This window comes from Meriones unguiculatus, chromosome 17 (assembly GCF_030254825.1).
Source record: "Meriones unguiculatus strain TT.TT164.6M chromosome 17, Bangor_MerUng_6.1, whole genome shotgun sequence".
NCBI classification, from domain to species: Eukaryota; Metazoa; Chordata; class Mammalia; order Rodentia; family Muridae; genus Meriones; species Meriones unguiculatus.
Genome location: NC_083364.1, coordinates 39158363 through 39183514, shown reverse-complemented (window position 1 = coordinate 39183514; position 25152 = coordinate 39158363). Strand labels below are relative to the sequence as shown.

Sequence of the window (25152 nt, the reverse complement as noted above, 5' to 3'; positions counted from 1 at the left end):
CTAATAGTGCCACTTCCTGGAAACCAAGCTTTCACATCTCTGAGCCTATAGTTGCTGTTCTTAAACCACCACACAAAAGGTTATGGCAAGTTCTTAGTTTGGTATTTGTGAAAGGAGTAAATGATAAACTAGCTATATATATAGCCATGGTTAAATAACTAAAACTATGTATAGAGCCATAGTTAGACTGCTGTTTGTTTGGTTAATTTTTTCTTATTTAGAAAATGCTTGCTTCAAATGCCTCACAGCCTTGTAACTTTCCTAATTCCAGATTAATCCATGGGGGACAGATACTGAACGGACTGGCGGGTCCGACTGTCATGAACGCCGCGCCGTTCCTCTCCACGACATGGTTCTCCGCTGGTGAACGGGCCACCGCCACGGCCATTGCGTCGATGCTCAGTTACCTCGGTGGAGCATGTGCCTTTCTGGTCGGGCCCCTCGTTGTTCCCGCTCCCAATGGGACCTCACCCCTTCTCGCTGCTGAGAGTAGCAGGGCTCACATTAAAGGAAGAATCGAGACTGTGTTGTATGCAGGTATGTTGGAGACCTTCTTCCCTCCTGGTATACTTTGGTTCCAGTCTCCGCTCTCTCGCCCTGGTGTGCCAGATCAGGAGACCCCTGAGGACTGATGCATACACGCACTCAGCATGTGCTTTCCTTGTGCTATGTGCAGATACCTGTTGGAAACAACCCTTCCTAGGAAGTCATCAGTTATAATATGTGTTCTTGCTGCATGGAAAAGTCTTCGTTAATTTTACCTTTTTAATCTATTTACAGTAAAGCACTCTATAGCATATACTCCTGAGTCTTCTCTAGATGTGCTGTCGATATAGAAAAATAATTGACTAAACATTTGTCAGACTATCTGCTGGTAGCCTTCGGCCTGTTCTCTCCCTTGCGATTTCCCCATTATTGGCCACATTCTCGCCTTATTAATCTCGATCACCTATAGTTTATTCTTCCTTCATTGTTCTCCGTACATTAGTCTATTAATCATACGGACCTTTCTGAACATTCTTTTATATCCCTTCCCCTGTTATTTTGAGTCAGGCCCTATACTCTGCTCCTATTAGATCTTTTGTATGTCCTCCCCATATGCCTGTTTCTTGTTTCTTTGGTTTTATAAATATCTTTGTTGCATCTAAAGCATTGTGCTCAGCACCGAAAATTGGTGAGGTCAGTGTTGAGACCACTGTAGTACAAATCGGACACAAAAGGAGGAGGAACCAAATTTGCCTAGGTTTGGAGAGACGTTGAAGGAACACAGTAATGAACAAAATTAAAAATTTTACCAGGCTCGGTGGTGCACACCTGTAATCCCAGCACTCAAGGAGGCAGGGGCAGGTGGATCTCTGTTGTGAAATTCAAGGCCAGCCTGGTCTGCAAAGCAAGTCTAAGACAGTCAAGGCTACAGAGCGAAACCCTGTCCCAAAAACTAAAAACAATAAACAAAAAGTCCATAGGCATTCATAAAATATTCAAAGAGGTTAGGATACTCCATGCAGGGGACCCTGAAAGGCAGAAAGGGTGTGAGAGAGTCTAGGGTGTGACCCCTAGACTTGATATCCCTGGTGGGTTATATGAGGGAATTTGTGTATCAGCAGCAAACAGTAGAAAATGAGGTTGGTAAAGATAAGGGACCAAATTATGCTGAATTGTGCTTTAACTCACTTGCTAAATATTGGACTCCTCCTGTATGTGTGTCTCTGGCTGGGTACTGGGACTGACATGGTTCCTGATCAGCAGTGCTCAGAGGCAGGAGACCGTCAGAGAACTGTGGTTGGTGGTGCTGTGCGGAGGGCTCGGAAGCTCTGAGGCAGCAGTGGCATGGCTATTTCAAATTGTGGGTGTGCAGTGGAACTCCTTAGAGATGCAGCATCTGACCTGGAACCCGAGAGTGAGGAGTTAGCAAAACCCGCAGTGAACAAGGGAAGATGAAGAACCAGGAAGAAAACTCCCAGTGAAGACAGAGATCCTGGTGCATTCTGAGTGGTTCAGACCTAACGAAGATCAGTTAAGCCAGAAGGGAAGCCAGGCCATGGAAGCTTCCAGAGCAGCCGAGGCAAAGACCAAGCTCTGAAGCTCATGCCAGAGAGCTACATGACAGGATTTACATTTCAGGATTAGGCATGGAGGGAGTAAAAATGAAAGCAGGGATGGAGAACAGGGAGCACCGTGTCTACATGTTCCGTCTCTTGGTTGCTTATTTTTAGTTCTTCCCTGTGTTGTTTAGCTTTCCTGTGCAGTGTGTGAACTGAATCCGTCTTCCCTGTAAATTGGAAGTGCTGTCCTCTATCAGACAGAACCCTGTCCTTCCAATCTCCTCCCAAATTCCTTCTTTCTGAGTGCTGTGCTCATTAAGAGTTGTCTTAGACTGCTTCAGAATCTCTCCCACAGGGTTTGGTCGGGCTTTCCCATAGAATAGCATCGTTCATCTCTCACCCTTTGGATCTCTGATGTGTACCAGGCACTACTTTGCATCTTTGTTCATAGTGCGCCTCCTACTGGTGGCCGGGGGAATTTAGGTCTGTACACGCCCAGCGTCCGTCTGGGCTGAGTGGTGTAGGCATCACATTTTGCTGGGATTCGTGGAGCTAGGTATTAAAGAAATTAAGCATTGACTCTCCGTATTATGGGTAACACTTCACTCTATTTTTCTTTCAGAGTTTGGCGTTGTCTGCCTAATATTCTCTGCCACCCTCGCTTATTTTCCATCCCGGCCTCCTCTTCCTCCCAGCGTCGCTGCAGCGAGCCAGCGGCTGAGTTACCGGCGCAGCTTTTGTAGGTTACTAAGGTGAGGCTCCTTAGGGTCATTGTGTGGCTGTGGCTGTGGCTGTGGCAACTGTCAATATAATCCTGTGTGTGTGTTTGTGTGTTTTGTGTGTGTGTGTGTCTATGATGAGGAGAGGGGTGGCACACGTGTGGGTTCTCCTCCTTCCTGGGGGGCTGGTAGCCACCAGCCCACGAAGGTAGGAGGAGCAGAAGGCGAGGCTCAGAGCTTGGATGGCCAGTGAGCAAAATGGAGATTAAACACTTTAGGAAGCCTATCAGTGAGCTGATTCAACTTTAATTCCAGAGAACATAGGCTCTATAACCCTTGGGGAGTTGATGGGAGCTCTAAGGATATGTGTACATAATTGGTTAAAACTAGGCACTTCAGGGATGCTTGATTTGCATTAAACAGCACGATCCTGTCATATGAACGGGAACACAGTACTGATTATCAGATAGGCACAGGGAGGGGAGAGCTAGCAGGGAGCTGAGTCAAAGGCCATATGTCAAATGTGGTTAGGGGCGTCTGTGTCTAGAGACACTCTCCAGATGAAGTCAGGCAGAGAGCAGGAGGCCCTGCTGGGGAGAGGGAGTCCTGCACCTTAATGCTGAGCTCAGAATGGCTATCCGGACTGGGAGGACTGCAACCTCAAAAAGCAGGGCCCCCCCAGCACACATGTGTTACAGCACACACGTGCCACAGCACACACGTGGAGGTCAGAGAACAACTTTATGAAGTCAGTTCTCTGCTCCATCTTTACATGGGTTCCAGGAATCAAACTTGGGTCATCAGCATTGATGGGCAAGTTCTTTGCCCACTAAGCCATCTCCCTGGCCCCTGATTCTTCATGTTTAAGGATAACTTGAGCTGGTAATTTTTTAGCATTAATTAGATTGTGCTAGCAATCAGATTAGTTAATTAGCATGAACTGATTCATGCTAACATTAACTGAAATGTTAATTAAATACTTTAATTTTCTATCAGAAATATATCTTGAAAATACCCCACACCAAAATGTCATTAAATTTTTCTTTATCCACATTCCATGTAGACTAATATTTAATTTTTTTTTAGTGTTTAAAAAAATACTCTTTTAATTTCTGTAAATAATTTTTGTTATATAGCAACTTACATCATATAGTCTGTGAAATTATAAAATTTTCATGTTTTCTATATTTTCCCTACTATTTAGGTTCTTTGTTGTGTATTATCACACATTATGTAGGCACCAGTGAATGCAAGGTGATAAAATTATATTCTTTATATGTCATCTGAAACCATCTCAGCTACTCAGGGGTACTCGTTAGGCTTGTAGAATGGGAAGTGCAATGTGTGACTCATTTTATTGGTTTAGCTTCAGTGTAGTAAGATTAAATTCTGCCCTCAAAGGCTCATATGTGCTAGGAGTAAGATTGACTCTCCGGGCACATCAAATGTCACTATGGATTGTGACTTGCACTTGCTACATTTGATGTCACCTTTTGAATTTTCTTTCCTATTTAGCTCTCAGGAATTGTTACCCATTCATTAGCTCTCTAGTTGGTTCTTGCTTTTTTTTTTTTTTAATCTTGCTGAAGGCCAGCTTCAACTGGTTAGTTAAACTGAGGACAAGTGTGAAGTTGGCGATTAATCACTGCACAGAGTTTTCTCTGAGGGAGCAAAACTTGATTCTGTAGGGCCAGCCAAAAGGGGGAAAATCACATACACACACACACACACACACACACACATTTGGTGGATGAAGGGAAACTCCAACAGGCACCAGCAACTTTGCTTTTCCCCTACAGCTTGTATATCCCATCAAACTCTTTTAAGCAATATAAAATTACAATGTGGTTGCATTCTGGTTTTTTTTTTTTCAAGTGAATGAGTACAGTGAAACATGATCAAACTTTCACATGTTACAAGTGAAAAACAAATTATTCCCAAGGGCCCATGTACATATCAAAGCAACTTGTGATCAGTTAACAAAATGTAACAAAGTGTAAGCAAACTATTTTTTTCAGCCAGTTTCTCTTACTGGCAGGCTGCAATTTGTGGTTACAAAGAAAAGACCAATTATTTTATTGTTTATCTTAAAAAGTAATCTTGTAAAAATCTAAACTTTTATATGTATTAAAAAATCAGACATTTCTTCTTAGGGTACACACCTATTAATCAACATTTTTTTTAATTAAATTGTGTCAGGAATTGGAGGACAAAAATGGGTATAAGAAACTAATCATCATCTTGATGACTAGCCCAGCTTAGGAAAAGAGGCACATCAGACAGGCTGCCATTGTTCTTTTTCCCTGATGTCAAAAAAAAAAAAAAAAAATCCCTCGCCCAAGTTTCAAGAATGTGCCTTTCTGAACTTCCCCAAGATTTTCTGCCTCAGAGAAACTAGCAAAAGAAGTCTTTATCTAACTTTACTAACAGTCTACATCTCTAAGTTCTTCCTAGGGTGATGATTAAGCCGTTCCTCTGCTTCAGGAACAATACTTAGAAAAGATCAATCGCTAATATTGTAAGTGCCAGTGACACTGCCCAGTGCGGGGCTGGAAACCCCCTTAGAGCTTCCATACAACTCATAGATACGGAGGGATGTGATAACCCGGAGGGCAAAGAGCAGAGCAAAACTCCATAGCAGCAAAGGACAGGAAGTTCTGGGGCTCCGCCTCGCCGAGGCACACCCATCGTGGCTGTGCTAATCATTGGGCCATATTCCCTGAATTCTAAAGCTGTTTGCTGTTCCTCTTGAACATTATCTCTTTATCTCTTGCCCCATGGGAAATTCCTTGCAGTAAAGAACTATATTGTTGTATCGTCAGTATTAATACCCAAGTCATATGCTCAGCATAAAGTTTTTAGTATCTCTCTAAGAAATATTAGAAGGGAATAAATAAAATTAATTTTGGTAGCATATTTTATTCAACTGTAGGTATCAAAACATCTTAACGTGTGGTCAATATTAAAATTATTAATATGATATTTTACTATCCCTTTTTTTTAGTATCTACTATGTGTTCACCTGTGAACGCGTCTCAATTTGGACTCTGTTTTCATTAGAAATAGTTGATATATATTTAAATTCCATCAAATCTATAGTTGAAAATCACTTATTAAACAATATTTCCAATGTTTTACTTTTTTTCTAAAATTTTTTAAATTATTTTTATTTTTTATATTAATTACAGTTTATTCACTTTGTATCCCAGCTGTAGCTAAATCCCCTAAAAAAATTTGTTTTAAATGATTGTATTTCCACACTTTGACTGCACAGGTAGGTCCTTGACATTAAAGGAAAGATCTATTGGGTCACTCCTTTAGAATACACTCAGTCTTCACTTTTTTTCTCAGATTTTTGAACAAAATTTCCATAGCTGAAATAATCATCTTACCATCTCTTTACCTAAAATTGTTTTTCTTTTTATGCAAGAACCCAAAGCTTTTTGTAGTTAGCCAAGTCCTAAGTTCAGATCTATCAGCAACTGCTTGTGATACTATTTGGATGTTTAATTCTGATTTCTAGCAACTAATTTTCTTCTTGTTCGTTTATAAGACAGAGCCCTACTGTGTAACCCTGACTGGCCTGGAACCTGTTTGGTAGACCAGGCTAGCCTTGAGTGCTAGCACTAAATGAGTATGTCACCAACTCCGGCTGCTTGATTCCATTCAGATTGTTGACTCCAAAGTGTCTGACAGAATTCACCGTGGGTTTGCTGACAGTGTCTCTTAGAACTAGCCGCGTAAGCAACCTGCGTCTCCCCAAGGCACAAATTTAATTAACTGTGCTGCTGCAGCACGTTGCCACCTGTGATATTTGCAGCACGCTTTCTCTAAGTGAGCCAATTGCAGTATTAGATCAGTGTGTCCAAGAACTAGGATTAAATCAGTTCATTGACACTGGGAAGATCAGTGGCCACAGTGCGGTTACCCCAATAATGTCTTAATGTGCTACAGTTGTTAAAGCGAGGTGTAGTTCTTCAGGAAACAAAGCTTAAGGACCAGGGATGTCTCGCAGTTTGTAGAGTGCGGCCCAGCAAGTGGGAAGCCCCGGGCTTTATTTCCAGCCGTGTGCGTAAACTAACAAATAAATGAAGGTTAGCGGAAAAGTGCTTTTCATTTCGTGTGGCTTAAAGTTTAGGCCGAACTTAGTTAAAAGGAAGAAATGAAAAGTTCAGCTCGTTAGTTGTGAGAGCCCCTTTCACACGGTTCACACCCCAGCTAATGTGACGGATTAAGCACTGTTATTGTGTGCACAGTGAGATGAGCACAGTGGGTCGGAAACACTGTGCTTAGTGTAATGGACACGCTTTGTGAAACATTACCAAGGAAAGTTGAATTTCTTCCTCATAAGGTACAGTAAGAAGGTTTTGAAAATCTACTTCACTGAAGCACCACGGGCATTACTTCCCACATAACAGATAGAAAAGCATCACGGGGCAGCAACATGGCTCAGTAGGTGAAGGTGCGTACCACCAAGCCCAGTTCCCTGAATTCCATCCCAGGATGCCCATAGTGGAGGGAGAGAACAGACTCATGAAAGTTCTCCTCTCTGTCTATCAATCAGTCTGTCTGTTCATCCATCCATTCATCCATCTATCTTTCATACTGCTTTCTCACATACATACATACACACATACATGTAATAACTAAATAAATGTAACAAAAACTATTAGTTAATTGGGGTCTGTGGCACACATTTGCAAGGTGGTAGTTTAAAATAACAGTTCTTTAAAATGTTGTTTATTCAAATTTGTCTTACTGCAAAGCCAACAGAAAATCTTTGGCAGGAAATGCAAGGCATTAAAGGGCATTGTGTTCAGTTGCAAACAAGTTGTCCTGACAGGGAAGAAGAGTAGCTTTATTCTTCTGGCAACTTCCTGAACAGAACACCAACAGCACAGGCTCTAAGAGCAACAATCAATAAATGGGACCACATGAAACTGAAAAGCTGTAAAGTAAAGGATACTGTCATCAGAACAAAACGACTGCCTACAGATTGGGAAAGGATCTTCACCAACCCTATATCTGACAGAGGACTAATATCCAGTATATATAAAGAACTCAAGAAGTTAAACAGCAAGAAATCAAGTAATCCAATTTAAAAATGGGGTACAGAGCTAAACAGAGAATTCTCAATAGAGGAATATTGAATGGCAGAGAAACACTTAAAGAAAGAAATACTCGACATCCTTACTCATCAGGGAAATGCAAATCAGAATGACCCTGAGATTTCACCATGGAGAGGTTGTGGAGAAAGGGGAACCCTCCTTCATTGCTGGTGGGAATGTAAACTTGTACAACCATTCTGGAAATCAATCTGGCATTTTCTCAGACAATTAGGAATAGTGCTTCCTCAAGATCCAGCTATACCACTCCTAGACATATATCCAAAAGATGCTCAAGTATACAACAAGGACATATGCTCAACCATGTTTGTAGCAGCTTTATTTGTAATAGCCAGAACCTGGAAACAACCCAGATGCCCTTCAACTGAGCAGTGGATACAGAAATTATGGTACATTTACACAATGGAATATTACTTAGCAATAAAAAGCAAGGAAATCATGAAATTTTCGGGTAAATAGTGGGAACTAGAAAAGATCACCCTGAGTGAGGTATCCCAGAAGCAGAAAACACAGGGTTTATACTCACTCATAAGTGGATATTAGACATATAATATAGGATAAACATACTAAAATCTGTACACCCAGAAAAACTAATCAAGACCGAGGACACCAGCTAAAATGCTCAATCCCCATTCAGAAAGGCAAAGAGGACGGTCTCTTTTTCTAACTGGCTCTTATTAGAAATTCACTTGTGGAGGAGCCAGCGCCTTTGTCCTCCAGTCTAGTCTGGAGAGGGTCTCACTGTGTGGGATGACAGGACTCTGTCCTTTGTGTTCTGTGTAAATTGTTAGTCAAAGCTTTGTTCTGAGGTGGGGTGTCTTAGCTTTGTTCTGAGGTGGGCTTTCCTATAGCTTTGGGTTTAGTTGGTTGGTTGGTTGTCAGTGTCTCCTGGAATGGAAGCTGGGCCTTGTGCATGTCCTGTCAGTACTCTGGCACTGAGCTATAGCCCTAGCCCTTGCTTTAGTCTTGTCTTTCTTTTTCTTTTTTTAACATGATTTCATTGGTGAGGATAGTCCTTGCTATCTGAAGAGCTCTCATTTTCTTCTCAAGTTGTGTCTCCACCACTGTCTACAAGTGACCCTCTGTCCCCTACAGCGCTAACCAATCACATTTTATCTACCCATCCCATTTTGTACCCAGATTGCTTCCAGTTCATTGCTGCCAAGACACAAGTGCCATGATACTCTCATACACTGTCGATCTGAGATGTATTTTGGAAAATGTGCCTGCTGGTGTATTGTGAGGCCATAGATTCTCTGTCATCCCTTGCCAGGCATCACTAGACTATTCTCAAAAATGCCCAATGGACATCACATTATCAATATTTTGTAATTACCTCATTTTGTTACTATAATAGATAAAAGCTGTATTTTATTTAGCTTATATTATGTGATTATTAATGGATTTTGACTCTGGTTCTGTGATTTGTGGCATATTAGGTTTCATCTGCTCTCAGTCTCCATAGTTTTGTCCAGTTCTTAATGGAAGTTCCTAAATGACTTGTATATCCAAAGTATAAATCTCTTGTTGATCTAAACAGTTTCAAGTATCTGCTTCTGGTCTGTGGCCTGCCTAATAATTGTGCACATTTTTAAAGCTTACTACTTGTTGGTTTTCCCTTTCATATCTGGGTCTTTATCTCACCTTAGTGAAGGCCATTGGCAGCTGGTGTAGGGGGGTCTGATGAGCAGCATCGGGAAGCACCCTCGGCATTGGCTGGCAGTGCTGTCTCACCGTGTGTGGAATTTCTGTGCCTCGGTGTTCGTGCCTCTCTGTGGCCTCTTTGTTGTGAGGCGGTGCGACGCTGTCACTGCCTTAGCCAAGCAGTCAGGATTACTATCTCAGGACAGGGGCTTCCCTGTCCGTCTTTTTAAGGGTAACTTAGCATTTTAAGCAATTTTATTTTTCATATTTTGTAAGTTTCTAGAAAAAAAATACAAGTAGGATTTTAGTTGTGACTACATTGAATTTATAGATTAATATAGGCTGATAGCATGGACCGTCAGTCTATTTAGATTGTCTCTGCTCTCTTAATTTAAGATTTTCATTTTTTCTTTCCTTCTTTCCTTCCTTCCTTTCTACCTTCCTTCCTTCCATCCTTCCTTCCTTCCTTCCATTCCTAGCCTTCCTCGTTTATCCCTAGGTGCTGTGTGGATTTTATTTTGGTTTGCTTTTTTAAAGATGGGGTCTTGATGTATAACCCAGGCTGTTCTGGAACTCATGGCCACAAACTCAAAGTAACCAAACTGCCTCAGCCTCCTAAATACAGTCTAACACGTAAATATAACACGGCAGACACTGCGAAATAGAAGTGAAAAGGAGACTTTTGGTGCGATTTCTTGTTTTGTTGTTTGTCTTTTAACTTTCATTAATATATGTTGATCATATTTTCCCCTCCTTCAAGTCATCTCAGGTTCTTATCTTGCGCCTCTACCCACCCAACTTCATAATCTCTCTCTAAGAAAGACAAACATAAAAAGCCAAAAACAAAGCATGGAGTTCATTTTGTGTTAGCCAGCTATTTGTGAGCATGGGGCCTACCCTGGAGTGTTGTTGATGTGATCTGTTGTCACTCCACTAAAGAAACTGATTTTCCCTGTCCCAGCAGATAGCACTTAACAAATAGCTTCCTGGTTAAGGGTGAGACTTTGTGTCCATTCCCTTCTCTGAACCGGGGCAGGTCTTGTGCATGCTGCCATGATCTCTGAGTTTGTATGTTGTGTCTAGAAAATTGTGTTTCTCTGGAGTCATCCACCAGTGCTGGTTCCTTCCACCTACTGAGCCCTGATGGCTGGCAGGGATGGGATAAAATCTTGCCATTCAGGCTGGGTGCCACAGAGCACATTCTTACAAAAAACTAAAAAGTTAAAGAATCTTGTGTTTATTAATAAGTGGACACATATTTCCTATTCTAATTCTGTATTCCAGTTTTAAAATGACTTAAGTATCTCCTAAATAGTTTAAATTCTACATTTTTAATTTGTAATAATGTTTTCTTTTGCAGCAACTTGAGGTTTTTGATGATTGCTTTGGCATATGCAATACCACTTGGTGTGTTTGCGGGCTGGTCTGGAGTTCTGGACTTAATTTTAACACCAGTGCATGTTAGTCAAGTAAGTATTTGTGCCTGTGTATGTTGTTGGTATTTTAGCTCATTTAATTTATAAATAATGGTGATGTGTTTTGATTTTAACTTCAAAGGCCGGGTAAAATGTTGCCTAAATTGTTGTTGGAAAAACAAGATTCCTATGAGACAGTTGAAAGCTTGATTTTAACATCTGCCATGAGTTTCACATTTCTTTGGCTGCTGTTAATACTGATAAACAGAAGAGAAAAAAAAGTCTTAGTTTTGTTAACTTCATCATTTATCCTTGTTTCATACTTGATAAATTAAATTATGAACCCATCATCTGCTATATTGCTGTCCTAAGTGCTTTCTTGTCTCAGAATTAGGATGTCTCTTTTTTTAGAAAACATAGCCACAGACCAGCATGATGGCTCAGTGGGTAAAAGCACAGTGATCTGAGTTTGATAATCAAAACCCACATAGTAGAAGGAGAGATCTGATTCCCACAAGTTCTTCTCTGCCCTGCGCTTATGAACATACACACACACACACACACACACACACAAAAGATTACCAACGGCTTTAAACCCTGTCACCATGCTCATTGCCATTACAGCATTCTTTTAGCTTCCAGACAGCACGGTAGGAGAGGCAGATAGAGGAAATCCAGCACCCCGGTGTGCTGTCGTTGCTCTGTGAATGAACAGTTTGGCAGCTGCTTTTAATGAGTACTTGGGTTGTTTCCCCTTTTTCACTGTCACAGCAGGGCTGTGTGGCCATTCTCATGCACCACTCTCGACGCCCCTCCTGCACGGTGCTTTTGCTTGCATGTCTAGGAAGGGACCTGCTGGTTTTCGTGTGCGCCTCCTCTGACGGGCAGTGTAAAACCTGTCGGAGGTGGCTGCACCCATTTACGATCCTGCTGGAAGCACCCGCCCTTTCTCCCGCTCCATGGGCGTAGAGCCCTTGGTAATGCAGCAGTATTAGTAGCCTCTGAGCGTGCCTTGCATGCAGCACAGTGACGTCTCTAGTGTCTCTCAGATGCTAGTGGACAGGTGAATGGCCCATTTTGTGACTACCTGTCTCTTGCTGAAAAACAGAGAGGTATGTGTGAGGTGGTGACACAAGACAACAGAGAGGTCTGTGTGAGGAGGTGACAGAAGACTACAGTGCACATTCCCTCCCGCTCCCGTATTGCTGGCTGAGAAACAGCCTGCACACCTAGAGCTCCTAGGAGCTTAGCTGGTAGCCAGCCACCGCGTTCAAACTGGAGCAAAGACAGCAGAGGTTGAGCTGGAGTGTGGAGACAGTACAACACCCAAACACTTTCGCCCCTCTATGGGGAACTGAATTTTCAGGGCCTCCCACAGGCGAGGCAAGGGCTAGCACCGTGTGAACATTCCTGTGATGTCGAGTCCCCTGAGGGAGTGGGGGTGAGCTAAAACAGGAGAGGTGTCCTGAGATGGGGGTAGCCGCTAATGCTTAGCAAGCGTTTGCTCTGACTGCCGAGCCAAGTCCCAGCCAAGTCCCGGGAGCACACGTTCTCACTCATTGTTCAGTAGATACAAGGCGTAACTGACCACTGTCACTGAGCTCATCGGTAGCAGGAACAGAAACAGTTTCCGAGTTCAGCTTTCCTTTCTATCTACTTTATTCATCAGGCTAAGTGACAAAACATTAGGTTGACAGAACAACCTAACAGGAAAAAAAGCGTTACTTTGGCTTATGATTTTAGAGATTCTAGTCTGTGTTGGCTTGGCTGTGGGGCTGAGAGAGGCAGACATCATGCCAGGGAGCAAGACAAGATGAAGTTCCTAAGGACATGTGCCCAGTAACCTCCTTCCTTCAAGTGGGCCCTACCTCCTAAGGCTTCTGGGACTTCTCAGGTAGTACCAGCAGCTGGGGACCGAGCTGAGTCACGAGGCCTAGGGGTATGTGTCATATCCAAATTATAATGTCACTCTCTTCCTTAACCTCACATCTCTCTCCCTAGCTCTCTCCTGTCCTCTCACATCTGTCATCACCTGATATAGTTTCAGATTTGGCCAGATGTTTTAGCAAGAAATTATTTTTTTAGGAGTTTTATGTATGGTGATTAGATTGAATCTTCTTGCAGTCAGGGGCCATTTCCTACCCTTTCTTATTGAGGGTTCTCAGTATTAGGCAATACAGTAGTTCCTAGAACCAGGCAATGCTGGTATAAGCACATGCCTGAAAATATTTAATGATATTATTTTGTTGATCTAAACATTCCAGTAAAAGTTAATGGAGGGTATAATTACACAGATAAATTTGTATTCATTAGTTACACATGAGTCCTTTTATTTTATCCATTTTCTTAAATATTTCCTACATTTGTTGCCATTTAGCTGTTAATATTGCCTATAGAAGCTTTCATTTAATTTCTCTTCGGTTGCAACATGACAGTCTTGTGTTAATGTGTCTGTTACTTTAACAGGTAGACGCTGGCTGGATTGGATTTTGGTCCATAGTTGGAGGCTGTGTTGTTGGGATAGCTATGGCAAGGTGAGAATGTTTCATATCACACTTACAAGTGGATGGGAAGGTGAGAAAAAGAGAGAAGCGGGCTTCCCAATATGAACATTATTTAGGAAAGAGCAGAAGGCCAGAAATGGCTGCTTGTTCAGGCTACAAGGAATGTTCATGTGGCAGAAAGGATTCCAGCTACAGGAAGACTGCTTGGGAGCACTCCCTCCCACAGTGGTTTCTGAAGATAAGAAATGTATTCCCAATATAATTAAGCACTTTGTCTTTGTATTATTCCTCAAATGGAGAACCCCTCCAAAAATTGATATAATTTTTAAAAAATAATAAAAAGGTAAAGCAATAATTAGAAAGAAGAGATGTGTTGAAGATCCATATGTCAGAGGATCTCTGAGCACTCATGGAAAGGCCGACCCCGAGACAGTGTCCTGTGGTTAGCCCACTTGGATGAAAATGTCTGTGAAGGTCTCCCATCTCCTCAAACTCTTTTTCATCCCAACCCATTATGACAACAAATTTGTAGGATGGGTTAGAAGAAGAGGATTCTTGTTTATTCTAAAACAGAAATATTGGAAGTAGAACATTAATCATTCTTGTGACTGCCGGTGAAACTGCTCTTGGTGTTTCTAAGGAAAGAGCCCTCCAAGCCAGTACATCATTCCAAGACTGGCAGGTCACTTTGCAGGAAGAAGAGAATCTAATTACAAATTTGATGAGATGGAGAGGACAGGTAAACTTCTCAGTTTCTGGCCCTGAAACACGATTGGCCCAGGATGACACATGTAGACCTGGCAGTTCCTACATAGTTTCTGGGGTGATGCAGGAATAAAGTGAAATTATTACTTCCAGCTCACTTCATTTTTTTTTAATTTTTTTCATGTTAGAAAATCATAGAAGAATAAAATCCAAAAGCTAAAGGTTTGCGCTAGGAATGCCTTTGACTGATTGGGAAACACACTGCCTGACAGTTCTGACAAGAATCATTCAGTTTTTCTATAATAAATAATAATCTTCATAAACTTGGAATTCAGACCAAGCATTTGGCATCTCCTCTGGGGCAGACATTTTATTAAACTTGGGATCTGTCCAGAGTATGTAGAAATACCTACTGTTAGGAGAGCAAGCCTGAAGAGAGAGAGAGAGAGAAAGAGAGAGAGAGAGAGAGAGAACAAACCTGTCACTAGCAAGTAGCCCGTTCTTCCCACCAACAGGTGGCAGCAGGTCTCACGTGACAGTCACATACTCCAGAAAACACCAACAAAACACCATCATACTAAATAAATGCAAACAACAACAAAAAGATCATTTTAAAGAGTTATAAAGGACAGCTGCATGAAATAGACGTTGCAATCAGTTTTAAAGATAATGGAGAGGACATGGTTAATGCTGGGGACATTTCTGTAGCAGTAATAATACCAAAGGATGGAGTGACTGTGTTTAGGCACAGCCAGAGCTGTGGTAGGAGCAAATGGAAATGGGGAGAGAGGCGAAGGGTGTGGCCTTTAGTTTATGTAGATTAAGGAAAAAATAAGTTTTGAGAATCTAAAATGCTGTAAAATTCTCAGCTTTATGGGACAATATCCAACATCCTTTCCCACACCTATTCCCCACCCCAGACTGATTTTTATCTCTCATTTGACTGGCCTTGAACTCTTCCCCCTTCCCACCCTGGGTGCTAGGACTATAGCCATGTGTGACCATACCTTAGCTGTAGTCTTGCTCTTAGAAAGTCCCCAGCCTAGTAAGAAGACATGAAATAAACAAATGATTTCCAACAAAGTTGTTGGGGGTTTATAAAGCAGAATTCAGGGAAGGGCTTGAGTGAGCATGAAGGGATAAGACCTAGATGGGCGGAACAGTAGCAGGAGTGAGCTATGTGAGGGTCTGGGGTGTTAGTATAGTCAGAAGAAGGGCAGCTACAAGCAAGTACCAAAGTTGAACCCTGCTGTGAGAACCAGCCTTCGCATGGATGAGAGCAGAAAACAGTTATGCAGCTGCTGAATGGGGAAGGAGAGCAGAACAGGGCCAGGTTTTGCTGGACTTCTGTATGCATTCTTTGGAGGTGAGTTTTGGAAGAGCCAACTTTGCACATCAGTGTCAACTCTAAAACCGAGCTAATGTGTGTTGATTAGAACATGTCTAAAAAGTATAAAAATGAAAAAAATAAAGTCAATTTAAAAACTCTGTTCTGTGAACTGTAGACTCCAAACATTCTATTTTCTAATAAGGGGGAAAGTTATTGTAAAGTGACATCCTAGACACCAAAAAGAAGTAAATATGTATTTATAACTGGCTTTTAAAGTTATTCAAGTAATAGTTGCTTAAATGGGGTAGGTTGCTAATTTAAACAATACTGAGAAGTCTAGCTGGGGTTAACATAATACTGTTTCTTTTCAGGTTTGCAGATTTTATCCGGGGTATGCTGAAACTGATCCTTCTCCTCCTGTTTTCTGGGGCTACACTGTCCTCCACCTGGTTCACCCTGACCTGTCTAAACAGCATCACACACTTGCCTTTGACGACAGGTGAGCACAGACCGTTTTTGAGATTGGGATAAATATTTTCAGTTCCCAGAACTGCACATACTCTGATAGCAGGACCTTGTCTTTGCTGTTCTGTGTACAGAGCGGCAGGCTACGGAGATGGCTCAGTTGGTGAAGTGCCTGTAGGTCAGCATGAGGACCCGAGATCAGAGCCTCATAAACGGTGAGGGTGAGTGGTTAGAGACATGGCCAGATGTCGCAAAGACTCAAGTTCAGTTCCTAACGTGAGTCTTCGGTGGCCAGCTGACTCCAGCTTCTAAGGATCTAACACTACTGGCCTCCAAGGGCAGTTGAATTCACATGTACATACCCATGCGCATACACAGAATTTTAAAATAGTTCTGTTTTTAAAGGTGGGGGCCTTCCTGGGCACGGTGGTGCATGCCTTTAATCCTAGCATTCGGAGGCAGAGGCAGGTGGATCACTGTGAGTTAGAGGCCAGCCTGGTCTACAAAGCAAGTTAAAGCAAGCCAAGGCTACACAGAGAAACCCTGTCCTGAAAAACCAAACCAAACCAAAAAAAGCCTGGGGCTCAGATACAGGCAGATCAATGAAGCTTATTGGCTAGCCAGCCTGTCCCAGCGAAGGGACTTCAGGCTCAATGAGAGCCTGTGTCAAAAAATAAAAAATGAATCGGAAAGAGATTGGAGAAGGACACCAAAAATCAACATCAGGGCTCCACACGTGTATTGCTTATATGCATGTGTGGCTGCACACATTTGTGTATATGCCACATGCACACACACACACACACACACACTCCAGGTAAAAAGAATCCAAGACATAATTGAATGTTTTTCATAGGGAAGTGTCCTGAATACATGATCTCATATAGCATGAAAATGCTTATTTATGTATAAAATTCACATCAAAGCATGACATATTTTTGTCCTGTTTATACTTGTTACTAAACAGAGCAGTAAAGGCAAAGCACCACTATATCTAGAGTATACCTCCATACAGTTCTGAGCCAGCCTGGTGCCTTAATTTATACGGAGTTGTCACATCATCTGTATAAAACATGATTTCTGGAAACGCCTTTTGGAAGCTTACTTTGTGTAATTGACCAGAAATATTTATAGTTGCTGTTACTTTTATTGTTTTTACTAACATAAATCTGAGATTTTCCTGTTGTTGCTGAAGTAAGTTACATAGATGTAGCAGCTCACCTGCAGTACAAATGATTACCTCACGCCCCTGAAGAGCACAAATCATCCTACATCTGGAAATGGGAAGAGATCTACCGCAGGTGTCTGGGCTAAAATCCCCCTGAGGACTGGAGAGAAGAATCTAGTTCCCCGCCCCTGGGGGCCAAAGCTTTACAGCGTGCTGCAGCCCCCATGACACCGTTCACAGTTGCATGCGGACCCTCTGCCCCTCCCCCTGTTTTCTGGGATCCTTGGCTCACATTGAGCCCACTCACATAATCCAGGATAATCTCCCAATTTCAGACTCCAGTTATTAGCAACCTTAATCCCATCCCAGGCCTAATCCTCTTTTCCCATAAGGTAACACATTGGTAAATTCCAGCGACCGAAACATCGTTCTTTAGGGGAGAAAGACATCATTCTGCCTGCCCCAGGGTCTTGTCTAGATTCCCGTGATGGCTTACTAGGAAGGCAGGGACGCCTTGACTGGTGCGTCTTCTCTTCTAGTAAAACATTGCTTCAAGATGCAGGTTTCTTACGCATCTTGCAAGTAATTTTTAGCCACTGTGGAATAGGTGCTTAATAACAGGATTATTTATTGTGAAGTGCACCTGGGGATTAATGTCACACCGGCATGTGATGAGTAGGAGTAAATAGCAATTTGAAGGCTTGGGGGGCCCACCTGCCCAGCGGTGTGTGGTTCCCTTTTCCCTATAGAGTTTAGAGCTTCTGCACAGCCTCCTTTGGGTCTCTGTATCTGGAATTAGAACCAGGATGGATACATCAGGAGGAGACCCTGGGAGTCCCAGCCACTTTCACAGAGTTGATATATCAGCAGTCATGTAAGGTCGCCAGACAGAGGGCCCCAGCAGCCGAGAGAGCCCAGCAGCCACAAGGAGCCCAGCAAACTCACAGGGGCCATGTTGGGCCCTGACATCTGCTAGACTCCACTGCAGCCTACAGTCCAGGGAAGTTCGCAGTGCTGGTAGTCTGGGGTTCCTCCTGTTACGTCATAGCTTGAAGAAGCTACTCACAGTTGGCGTAATAATGAGCAAATCTCCACAGAACTGATCTAGGAGAGGAAATGAGGGTGGCAGTACTCAGTGTGATTGGAAATTTGGGGCTCTATGGTTGGCCCTCAGATGCACGCACACTGTAGTAACTGAGCTTGTCCATTCGGTCTGTGGATGCTAAGTCGTCAGGACACACACACTCAACTGTTCGCACCTCATTGTGTGTTCAGCACTGTTGTTAGCTATTTATTTTGTCCTTGAAGCACCATTAAAAATTGATGCCATACTAAGTAAGCATTAAGGACAGAGGTGGTAGGCTGTCATGATGGCTCCATGGTAAACATGCTTGCTGCCCAAAGCCTGAGTTCTGTCTCCAGAACCCACATGGAGCAGCAGAAAGCTGCCTTTATACGTGTGAACATATACACACACAATTAACAAATAATAGATAGATAGGTCTAATTTTTTAGATTAAAAAAACATAAAAGTGGATTTTTTTGTTTTGGTTTGTTTTCGTTTTTGTTTTTTAAGAAGAATTCTGGGAAACCAGCTTCTGCCATCCTCAATCCACCCTCTTGAGCTGTGAAGTCCAGGTGTCCAGGGTAATAATTAGGCCCTGACTGAAAATCTGTGCCTGTTTGTATCTCAGTGTTCCTACACGGGGCTGCAAACAATTAGGCAAGTGTTCCAAATCAGAGTTCTTTTAAAATGTATTTAATTTTCTGTGTGTGGGTGTTTGGCCCGCTGTGTGTCTGTGCACCACATGCATGCTGTGCCCATGCAGGCCAGAAGAGGGCGTCAGGTCCCCCGGAAGTAGCGTTACAGACGCTTGGAGCTGTCATGTGAGCGCTGGGAATGAAACCCAGGTCTCCCGGAGGACCAGCAGTGCTCTCGACTACTGAGCCACCTCTCCAACTCACTGGGCCAGATTTTTTTTTTTAACTTCATTCTGGTATAGTGCAGCAATTGGGCAGTAGTCAGGTGGGACCATTTTAGTTTACAGCTCCTCTCATCCATGGAACTACGTGCAGATTTTTTTTTTCATGATCCCAAATAGAAGTCAGCGTGTGTGAGGCTTTACAAGATCGTGGTCATGAGTGTTTGATGGCAGCTGTTGGTTATTCATTATAAGACAGGAGCAGCTCCATCAGAGTGGAGGCGTTAGGAGGGAATTTAGCTTTTTACATGTGCTTTTGTGTGGGTTTGTTCAGTGAGCATATCTGTCTTTTATAGTCAGGGGCAGAGTATATTTGAAAACTGTACCTCTTTGTACCCTTCCACTGCCGTGATTGACCTCATCAAGACCACGTGTTCCAGACTCAGGTTGTAAAGAATTCTGCTAGGCCGGAAGAGGGGAGACAGGCTTCTACAGTAAATCAGGGCGGGATTGGAAGGTTGAGTTTGATGAACCATCTTAACAACCTGGGAAAACAGTCAGTGTACTTACATCATGAAAGTTACATAAATTTTACTGTCGTTTTCACTTGCAAGTCAGTTTTCTTTTTATATCACTTAAGTATTCCTAAGAGATGGTTTTTAACTTACCAAAACCCTGGGTTGAGAACCAGCTTGTGCCAGTTTCTTCTACAAGCTCATGGCCTTTCATGTTTCACATTGAGTAGCGTTTAGCGGGTCTCTGGCCCTCACTGCCAGCCCGAAAATCTGGAGCATGGAGGTGTGCCTCGCAGATCCTGTCCCAGCCCTGCACCGGGGAAGGGAGAGGGGGAGAGTGGATCACCTCATCCGGAGCCTCGGTAGATAGAACTTCCTGCCTGCAGGATGCAGCAGCCACTGCTACTCGTCATTTAACGCAAGCTGCAGGGAAAGCAAAAGGGCACATTTTAATGGAACAATGGGGAATTTTAATAAATCTATCACAGGTACTCCCTCTGCCTTTGTAAAAATCTGACCTAATTCTCTTCAAGTGAAAGAGGTTATACGAAAGGAAATTTACTACAGAATCTAATTATGAACAGCTCTAAACCTGGACGTTGATATTTTAAGTCAGTAATGGCAAATCTGTGTTTCTTTCTGGTGGCCACTCTTAGTCAGGAAACGTGTAGTCTTCTAGCCTAGCATGCGTAGGATGTCTCTTATGGGCTTTTATAAGTCAGGAGAATCTCCATGAAAAGTAGGTGAAACGGCCATGCGCTGCAAAGTAGCTTTGTGGTCAAAAGGCAGTGTCTATGTCAGTAGGCCTTAAGACTGCTCCCCAGCCTCTCAGCACTGTGGTGTCCAGTAGGACCAGACTCCTCTACTGCATGACTCTGACTAAACAGTGGCGCGTGTCTGTGCACAGCTGTGCACAGCTGTAGACAGCGAGAGCTAAGAGCTCGTTAAGTTGGCTTGCACGGCTCTCCCGACAGCCATTATTAGTCCTTGTTACTCCACCTATCTTGGTGTTAGTGTTGCCATCTCTGCAGGAAGAAAACTGGGTCATGGCATTGTCTCTGAAGGCACAAGGGGTGGATGTATGCACTTGCTCACACACATCTTCTTGGAGGCTGTCAGCAGTATGCATTTTTTTTTCCTCTCAGGGAAACTTAGTATTTAAAGCCTCATTATTAATTAACTGAAGTGTTTACAACAGGATAAATAAATAACTTCATGACTAGATAACGTGAGCTTCATGGACAGGACAGAATGATGCAGGCACATTATTCACCCAGTGGGAGAATGAGATGTCTCCCCGTTAGCCCAGCTCACACAGTCATTTTTTACTGTATAGATGAATGCTTGCAAAATGGCATTTTGAAAAATGTTAGCACTTTTGCGTTGAGTTTGCTGAAACAATATAATTTGACTGTTGGACAGAAGTTGCCTCGGGAGAGATTATTCATCTAATTTCATTTTAGCGTCCTGGAGCATGTGATGGTGCTCTCCAGCCACCCTGGGGTGAGACGGAGGGAGGTGTCCCTCTGCACAGATGACCCTTAAGAGTAGTAGCTGATCACAGCCTAGCATCTGTGTTACTTCAAGAAAGGAAGCATTTTTGGCTGTGTTGAAAGGCGTGTGATGGAGGCCAGAGAGTAAGCTGTTTTATTTTCATGCATTTTGACTTTATTACGGTAATTATTCCCATTCTCATAGCACACAGAAAGTTAAGGCATACACATGCCCCCTCAATTAAGTCCCATTGTAATAGATGCAAAAATTAAAAGCATACTCATGGCTCCTCATGGAGTACCAAAGATGATTTTTAAACATTTTTAAAGAAATGGGTGATTTGAAGCTTTCAGGAAATTAGATTTTTAAAAAAAGTAACAACTCTTTTCAGTTTTGTCACTTAAAAGTGACTCTTACTCGTGGTTACTAGTAACAGCTCAAAAAAGGAAAATAGAATATGAATTAAAAGAAGAGAATGTATTGGTGAAAGCTCCGGGTACAGCAGTCACGAGACCTCCTCGTATAAAACTTGCCACATGAGTGTGAAAACCCAAACGTGAAACCCCAAAGCCCATGTCGCCCAAGGTGCAGCTGCACTTGTGCGACCCTAGCTCTCCACAGCACGTGGGAGGCAGAGACGAGAAAAGCTGCTCTTGGACGCCCTCGGGCCAGCTCTCATGGCCTGTGCCTGTCTCCAGCAAGGCGGAAGGGGAGAGCTAACACCCAAGCTTGCCCTCACACGCGAGCACATGCTGGCATAAATAGGCATGTGCTGCGTGCACGCACAAAGGCTGCTTTAAAAATGATTTCTCGAAGTAATAAAATGCTCAAAGGATCTACTGAAAAAGATCATGTAATATTTATTTGTGGAGATGTTCAAGAGAAATAAGTCTTGGGCGGAATTGTGTTTCAGAAGGCAGTCAGTCAGCGCTCGTGATTTAAGAGGAGGCTGCCTTCTTCTGAGGCATAAATAATTTGGGGGGTCTGGAAAGTGTCTGATAAACCTGCATCCTGGTATCGCTGCGCCGCCAGTCTCCAGGCCCACTCTTTCAAGGATTATTTGTTGTGCTTCATTTCTGCAAGATAATTACTTTGCCTTTCAGCCATACAGAACTGTAAACATAGCAAACAGTCAATTTTTATGGGACTAAAGTATGCCAGCAAAGAGGCTAAACAAGGGTGCCGGCAAATTAACAGCACAGAAAGAAACCATCGTCGCTAATGACATCGTAGCCAGTATCCCCGTCCTCGTCTGGGCCAGTTCCGTTTACGGCATGCCCAGTTTTCAGCAGATTATGTGGGGTACAGCAGTTACTTCTTAGGGAGAAAATGCGATGATGTGAAAAGGAGGCGCAGCTCAGTAGTGGAGAATCAGAGAGCCAGGCCTGGTGACACGCCTGTAACCCCAGCTACTCTGGAGGCGGAGGCAGGAGGGTCAGGAAGTCCGTGGCTAGTCTGGGATGTGAAGTATGCTTCTCTATCTTCATGGACACGGTTTGGGGTTTCTTTGTCTCCAGGATGTTTTTTTTTTTTTTTTTTTTTTTTTAATGTGTATAGGGTCATGTGCATGTGAGTGCAGATGCTCAGGGACACCAGAGGGTTCTGGAATTACGGCCTTGGGGACCGAATTCAGGTGATGCTGTAGCATTGAGCTCTCTCTCTAGACCCGTGGATGTGTCCTGTTCTGTGTGTTCAGCCTGATCAAAATCTGGGGAGGGGGAGGAAAGTAAAAGTATGTAGATAGTATTGTGAATATTTTCATTTACCACTTGCTGTTTCTTTTCACCTCTATCTGTATTTCCAAAGGAAATAAAGTTTCATTTGCAAGTTTTCTTTAGAGGGGGAAACAGGGAAACAGTTCTCGTAAAGGTCTAAGGTAGTAATTGCCAGCTGTCTTTCCCAGCTTTATCCCGAAATAAAAGTTCAGTCAGTGTGCACTGCAAGAAAGCTTATCTATAAAGTGTGCTCATGTCCTAAACTACACTGTAGAGACTTTTCTTAGCTCCCCTAAAGTGATTAATAATATTTTAGTTTACATGCTATATGTTAATAAAGCCATCCACACTGCCTTGGCCACTCTTGTCTGACTGGGAACACCATACGAGTTTTGATTTTTATGTTCTGTGACGTGAGTTAGAATTTGTCTCTGATCTGCTTAAATGAACTTTACCCATGTGATACGATTTCTCATTCAGTCAGTGAACCTTGGGACTAGAGATTGACTCAGCAGTTAAGAACATATTGTGCTCTTGCAGGGGACTAGAGTTTGGTTCCCAGCACCCCTAGGAGATCTCAAAATTGTCTGAACTTGGGCTAGAGAGATGGCTTAGCAGTTAAGAGCATTGTCTGTTCTTCCAGAGGACCTGAGTTCAATTCCCAGCAACCACATGGTGGCTCACAACTGTCTATACTGGGATCTTATGCCCTCTTCTGGCATGCAGGTGTACATGCAGATAGAGCACTCGTGTAAAATAAATAAATTAATTAAAAATGCCATTTAAAATGAAAAAAATTTTAAACATTGTGAGAACTCCATCTCTAGGAGTCCACAGCCTCTGGCCGGCAGGAGTATCTGCATGCTGTGCACAGTGACACACACGCGCACACACACACACACACACACACACACACACACACAGTTGAAAATAATAAAAATAAAATAATGAAATGAGTGGACCTCGTGCTGAGGTGTTGGGAGGGTGCTTTCCTAGTGTGTGTGTTGCCCCAGGGTCCAGCCTAGCCCCCTCAGCTGCATGGCCAGTTCAAGGCCACACTGAGCCACTTGACACTAGCTCAAAAGAAAAGTAAGAATCAAAAGCGGTTAGCTGGAATCTCTTTTGTGGCCTGGCAGACACACCCTTCTCTGATGGCAGCTTGCACATCTTCCAAGAGGAAGATTTTTTTCCTATCCTCTTGGTCAACTCTGGGTCCCAGCAAGTCCTTTCCCCTAGCAAGTTATGATCGCTCTGGAGCAATAAGATCTGGAGAGCAAGTCATCTTCCTCCCTCATACGTTATGGCCCTCAGCATTTGGAGTCATCCACCACATCTGGCCTAAGTCTTAATATGAGCACACACCCTCCCCACAGCTCAACAGCCGTGCAAACACACCACTGACCAACCTGGTTCCTTTGGTCTCAACCTCCTAGTGTATCAGGGTCTTCGCTAAAACATTGCTGGTGTGGGGCCTGTGAGATGGATCAGCAGGTCAAGGCACTTGTCCTGGGTGGGGACTTGACCCCATCTAAAGGTGAATGGAGAGAAATGACTCTACAGAGTTGTCCTCACCCACAGCAATGCTAACAGCATTTTACACATGTCAGGACCCCTTGTAGGTGGATATGAGCTGCGCTGGAAACGGAACTCATTCCCAGTACATTCTTCCTTAAGCTCTGAGCCATCTCTTCCGCCCCTAATTCTATTTAATTTAAAAACCAAACATTCCTAGAACTGGTGCACCCACCTTCCTGCTGGGCTCGCAGCCGGGAACCAGGGGCATGGCTGCTTATGCTCAGGCACGGTTTGTTTTGAGAATGGCATATAATTACCTTCCTCACTGTGCTAGAAATGGCCACCATGCCAGGAGATAGCAGAAGCAGAGTGATCTCAAACAGCGTGCCTGTTTACTGCTGTAGCCTCGCTGCCTCTATGGGATAGGCCACTGACAAACGGCTTTGAAGAAAGGCGCAAGCTACGTTTTTCCTCGAAGACACTTAAACAGTAATTGTTGACCTACTCTGCAGATGTTTAAAATTCTTTTCATTTGTGACCCTCAGACGCTCTGCCTTTGTTCTGTCAATCTGTCTGTGTGCAGTCACTTCCAGCTTTGGTGCTGAATACAGATTTGAGGCACAAGCCATGTGTTTCAGTACTATTGAATAAAAAAACACGGATCTTTGGTGTCTTTCAGTCCCACACGGTGGCTTGGAACAAAACAAGCCAAGCCTGACAGTGTTATTGTTATTAACAGTGTTAGATGAAGATTCATGGAGGTGACATGGAAATAAAGGAGGAGCCAAACTGTCCTTTAATCAGAACAATGAAGGGCTCCTGTCTCTCCAGGAGAGCAGAGACTATGCACAGGGGCAGAACAGGGAGCTT

The 25152-nt window shown here is 43.2% G+C and overlaps 1 protein-coding gene across 2 annotated transcripts in view; it reads left to right on the top strand.

Moving 5' to 3' along the window:
• The window catches only part of Slc49a4 (solute carrier family 49 member 4), a 72287-nt gene that overhangs the window by 33592 nt on the left and 13543 nt on the right, over window positions 1–25152 (top strand). For both annotated transcript variants that reach the window (XM_021634644.2, XM_060370322.1), the window contains exons 3-7: window positions 272–537; window positions 2668–2797; window positions 10895–11003; window positions 13416–13483; window positions 15860–15987. In XM_021634644.2, the coding sequence (XP_021490319.2) occupies window positions 272–537; window positions 2668–2797; window positions 10895–11003; window positions 13416–13483; window positions 15860–15987 (701 nt within the window). The remainder of the gene's footprint in view (window positions 1–271; window positions 538–2667; window positions 2798–10894; window positions 11004–13415; window positions 13484–15859; window positions 15988–25152) is intronic.